This window comes from Magnolia sinica, chromosome 1 (genome assembly GCF_029962835.1).
Source record: "Magnolia sinica isolate HGM2019 chromosome 1, MsV1, whole genome shotgun sequence".
NCBI lineage: Eukaryota > Viridiplantae > Streptophyta > Magnoliopsida > Magnoliales > Magnoliaceae > Magnolia > Magnolia sinica.
Window position 1 is genome coordinate 123555161 of NC_080573.1, and position 5382 is coordinate 123560542.

General features: G+C 41.9%; 1 protein-coding gene across 1 annotated transcript; it reads left to right on the top strand.

Annotated features, from left to right (window-relative positions):
* Window positions 1-582: 582 nt before the first annotated feature.
* On the top strand, window positions 583-1922 carry LOC131218163 (heat stress transcription factor C-1b-like). Its single transcript, XM_058212867.1, has 2 exons — window positions 583-1012; window positions 1096-1922. Exons 1-2 carry the CDS (start codon window positions 809-811, stop codon window positions 1855-1857), a joined length of 966 nt encoding a protein of 321 aa, XP_058068850.1. The 5' UTR covers window positions 583-808; the 3' UTR covers window positions 1858-1922.
* The last annotated feature ends 3460 nt before the right edge of the window (window positions 1923-5382 follow it).

Here is a 5382-nt window from a genome sequence, read left to right on the forward strand (position 1 = left end):
AAATACTCAACCTTCTAAAAAAAAAAACTCATCCTTCACCATCCATTTGAAGGCCATAATCGGACAGCAAAGATTGCATGTCCCGCAGGTTATTTTCCTAATCTGGGCCATCTACTGTATTTCTCACAAGATGGACGGCCCCTATTCGGCAATCATGCAGAAAAGTTGACCAGAGAATGGCGTCGAACCAATGAGTACTTCATCGCACCAAGAGTCAGAGTCTCTGGAAAGGAAACTATCTCTCCCGTTAGGATAGAGAGAGAAGGGAACGCACATGCAAGTGGGGTCGGTCAGGTGGCAGAAATATCAGAAGCATCAGGAGAGATGCCAAGGATACTCGCATTTCATTGGTGATTTTCCTTGGTCTCTGTCTCCCCACCATACATGTATATATATATAAAACCCATGCCATCCTTGCATGGAAAGGATTGAAAGATGCCTTGAGGTCCACTCCCATTACATAAATTTTGGGTAGTGCGTCTCCATTGGATTTTGATCTTATTCCAGTAAAAAAGTCAGTTTTTGAAAAGTTCCCAGTGGTTTTATGTGTCTGAGAGAGAGAGAGAGAGAGAGAGAGAGAGAGAGAGAGAGAGAGAGAGATTACACGTTGATGCATAAATAATCCTTTCTGGGTCTTGCTCTTGAATCTCAGATAGAGAGTGAAAACTCATTGCCCAGTTTAGAGAGAGAGAGAGAGAGAGAGAGAGAGAGAGAGAGAGAGAGAGAGAGAGAGAGAGAGAGAGAGAGAGAGTTGTTTGCTTGCCAGAACTTGGACATACAAGAGAAAGTTCAGTAGATAGTATATGAAATGGAAGGCGACGATCTCATCGCTCCGTTCGTGCTAAAGACATACTACATGGTGAGCGATCCATCCACCGATGCCATTATTTCATGGGGCCCTGGCAACAACAGCTTCGTGGTGTTCGATCCTCTGAATTTCTCCCAGAAACTCCTCCCCACCTATTTCAAGCACAACAATTTCTCCAGCTTCATCCGTCAGCTCAACACTTATGTGAGTGTACATACATACAAACCATTTCTTTCTTTCAACTTACTCCACTATATCAACATCCTATTATTCTTATCTTCTCTCAGGGTTTCCGAAAGGTTGATCCCGACAGGTGGGAATTCGCCAATGAGTCATTCCTCCGCGGCCAAATCCAGCTTCTGAAGAACATCACCCGTCGAAAGACTCATCGTAATTCTACTCCTTCCATCCTCCCCAAGCAAGAAGAAGATGCTGACATGGAGAAGTCTATACTATCAGAACTCGCTCGGTTGAAGAACGATCAAAGAAACTTGGAAGAGGAAATGGAAGGTATCAATCGGCGTCTACAAGCAACAGAGAAGAAACCACAAAAGATGATGGCCTTCTTGGTGAAGGTAGCGGAAGATCCCGACGTTCTATCAAGGATGATGTTAGAGAAGGAGTCAGTGAGCGAGTTGAGAGAGAAAAAAAGGCGATTCAAGATAGCTTCTTCTTCTTCTTCTTCAACAATGGATGTAGTTACAGCGACGAAAATGAAGAGCAAGGAGAAAAAAGAAAGTGTTTTACCACCAATGGAGAGAGATCTAAGCCAAAGAGATGTGGTTAGAGACGGAGACCTCTTTACTCTTGTTACTGCAGCTTCTACAACAACTAGTACTGATTTCTTTACAACTACAACTACTGCCGATGCTTCTGCAAGTGCTAGTCGTGCAATCTCCGCTTCTGATCCGACTACCATTGCAACTCATCTACCGGTAAAATCCATTTCGGACTACTACAACAACAATAACAATCAAATGGTTTTCTTGTCGAACTGGGGAAGATCAGAATCGAACACACAGGCTTATCCTTTTTGGGATGGATTTTAGCTTCCCCGATTCCATCTTTTTATTTGATTTGCTACAATAACGTACGTACATAAAAATCCCTTGTTTTTTTTTTTTTTCATTTCATTTGTGATGATGTGGCCCAATTAGGTTACAACAAACAAGAATTTTCTGCCTGTAGCAAGCAAATGATCCAGATTTCTCATTTCATTTATAAGAGTAATCCCGATCCTCTGCCTACCACAAGCACAGAATTTCTGTTCCTTGCAATTTAATTGGACCACATCATCACATGCTGTATTTAATGCATCAGTTGTGACAATACCAGTGATAATGTGGACTGGCAAGTAGATTCATTTATAAGAGATGAGAGAAAGAAAGCAAGGAAAATGGTGGCCAGACAGGCCCACTTGCGCAACATGGAAATAAAGAATGAATTAAGGATTATTTATGTGAACTTTCCCATACATGACTATCTTTCCAGCTGACGTGTCGCTTGTGAAGAACATCGGAGCCGTGCAATAAGTGGGGCATGCCATGATGATCACATTGATCGAAAATCAGGCTGGCATCCTCGTTGGCGCCACATCTTAGACATAAGAGGACAAACGACGGTCCAACGTGAAAGAGTGGCGCATGCCTTGATTTTCACGGCAAGTAACCTTCGTGATTTAACACGTAGTTTTAACGGCTCAGATGTGTGAAACGTTGGTGGGAAAGGGGTGGAAGCATGTGAAAGTTCTCTTAAAGCGTCCCAATGTTAATCATTTCTAGAAAAGTATCGTGCGTAAGATCCAAGCCGTTCATCATTCAGGTCCCATTGCCTAGTTGCCAAAATCTTAAAAATCAGACTGATGTAGTAACCAAGTGGGCAGTACGTATGAGTTGAATGTAGACCACTCATGAATTTGTCTTAACATGTCGATTCTTTAGTACACGTGAGGCCCACCTTATGATCTAATCAGTCCAATTATTACAATGGAATGAGATCCACCTGATGAGCGGCTCGGATCTCATACACATGCTACATTATCATTCATGAAAAATAAGCGCCAGGTAGTAGAATGACTAGTGATATTATTCTCTATGGATTCAATCTGTACATACTTAGATTCCATCGGTCCAAACTTATGTATGATGCCCCGATGTACTTAATTCAAATTTTATCATTTTCATTGTCTTCAACATTACAAAGCTATCCTTATTTACCTTAAATTCCTTCCCAAAACAACAATCACAGACATCTCTCTATCTACCAGTGCAAGTAGCTTTTATTTATAAGAAAATGCTATTAAAAAAAAATAACAATTTTTTAAAGCTTTAGAAATCGTTGGTGATGCCCATATGCTAGAGAAGTTAATGGCTGATAATGGGTCCTTGCAAGACATGTTCGAAAAAAAAAACAACCCACGTAAAAGCAAGCAGCAGAGAGAGGGGTGTACTAACAATCTGAGAGAGAGAGAGAGAGAGAGAGAGAGAGAGAGAGAAAAATGAAGCTCCCTGCCAACACCATATTCCAAAGCTGTGTTGGAATATTTGGTTGAATTAAATAGACTATTAAAAATTGAGAACCAAAAAAAGGAAAATAAATTTTGAGAAAGAAGAACTTATTGAATTGAGTCGAGGCGTGACTGAGTCACTCGGCTTGAAATCGAATTTGCTCCCCTTGGACAGCGTCCCAAGTGCAACAGGTTTCCAGAGCAATTGACCTCCAGGATACAACGATTATGACCCGGTCCCAGCGGTGCACTCACTGTACACGGGATCGAACCACTTGCAGTTTAATCCGAAAGTGCTGAGTTGACTCAGCGATGAACTCAGTAAAATTCTTAAAATTGTATCAGAGAGAGTTTTATAAGAGAGATAATAATTTCGTATATTTAAAACTGGAATTGGTAGTCTTTATATAGACTCCGAAGTGGTGCATAAGCACCCTTTATAAAAGATTAGGTCCGTTAAGTTTAAACCCAACAGGTGTGACCAACCGGAAGGGACGCATCTTTCTGGTTTAAAATGAAAAAACGCAAATGTGAGTACACTCTAGCACATACAGTCCTGCGAGTACTCATACACACACCCATGCGAGTACACACATACCACACCCGCACCGGCACCTGCGCCCGCGCCCGTGCACACGCCCAGCCCAGCCTAGCCCGTCCTGCCGCGTTACGTTGTACACGCGCACGCGCACATGGACATGGACACAGACACGGACTCGGACTCGGACTCGGACTCGGCTCGGTTCGGCTCGGCACGGCTCGGTGCGCGCGCGCGCGTGTGGTCAATAGTATAGATTAGAGCTATTATCATACCCCCCCCCCCCCCCCCCACAGGACCAAATTCACATGCCCCCTAAAAGGGGCTCAAGCCTTAGACAAAAAGACTATCTTATATACAAGATAGTTTACTATGTCAAATCTGATGTGGGATAAAACCCACAACTCAAAAGTACTACAACTTTTCAAAAATGGAGGGAAATTACTAAAAATTTGAAATTCAAATTTTAATACTATTTTAAAACAAAATATAACAATCCCCCTCATGTTTTAAAATAAAATCCTTTCATATTAAAGCATAATAGTTATGCAATGGTGCCGGTGTCACCATAGACTTGAACTGACATTAGAGTAAGCAAGACAGGTCTACAGGAATCAGGTGACACAATAGTCTTGAACCTGAATCCTTTTAATGTAGATCGTAAGTACATGCCACTCACATAACTCTTTCTTTGCAAGTGATTCTGCAGTTCGGTGTGTTTCGGCCATACACCATTACCTGAATTTCATGAGTGCTCTAGAGAATTCGCCTAGATTCTCATAGGAAGCGGCCTCCACCTCCACACCCATATAGGTGAATTCTATCAAATGTATACAACAACTGTATACATCACCAAATATATGGCTATGGATTCATTAAGAGTTCTAACAACTCATCCTTCTGCGTTGCTGCTCGCACTGTACACCATAGAAGAGGCTCATACAACTCAGTGCAATCGTCTACCTTATGTCTTGTTATTTACCCATTGAACCTATCTCACGGGATCTCCACTTGTATAGGTTGGGTTGCCGACACTGGCAGCTCATATATTAGGCTCAGCCCCATTCCCTTCGATGTATCATTGACTAACCTTTTAGATAGTCCTTTGGTCAGAGGATCTGTTAGATTCTTTTCTGACCTCACAAAGTCAATAGATATGACTCCATCACGCAACATATGTTTCACTATGTTGTGTCTGAGTCTAATATGCTTGCTCTTTCTATTATATATTTTACTCTTTGCTTTCGCTATAGCTGCTTGACAGTCACAATGAATAGATACGGCCGATACAGGTTTTGGCCACAATGGTATATCAACTAAGAGATTTCTAAGCCACTCGGCTTCTGATGCAGCATTTTCTAAGGCAATAAACTCGGATTCCATAGTAGACCGAGCGATACATGTCTGCTTGATAGACTTCCAAGAGATTGCTCCTCCACCTAAAGTGAAGACATATCCACTCGTGGATTTTGTCTCATCTGAATCACTAATGCAGTTAGCATCACTATATCCTTTTAATACAGGAGGAAA

Coding starts and splice junctions, on each gene's coding strand:
- LOC131218163 (XM_058212867.1), top strand. CDS start 809: ATGGAAGGCGACGATCTCATCGCTCCGTTCGTGCTAAAGACATACTAC. Junction 1,013..1,095: donor TCCGTCAGCTCAACACTTAT/GTGAGTGTACAT, acceptor ATCTTCTCTCAG/GGTTTCCGAAAGGTTGATCC.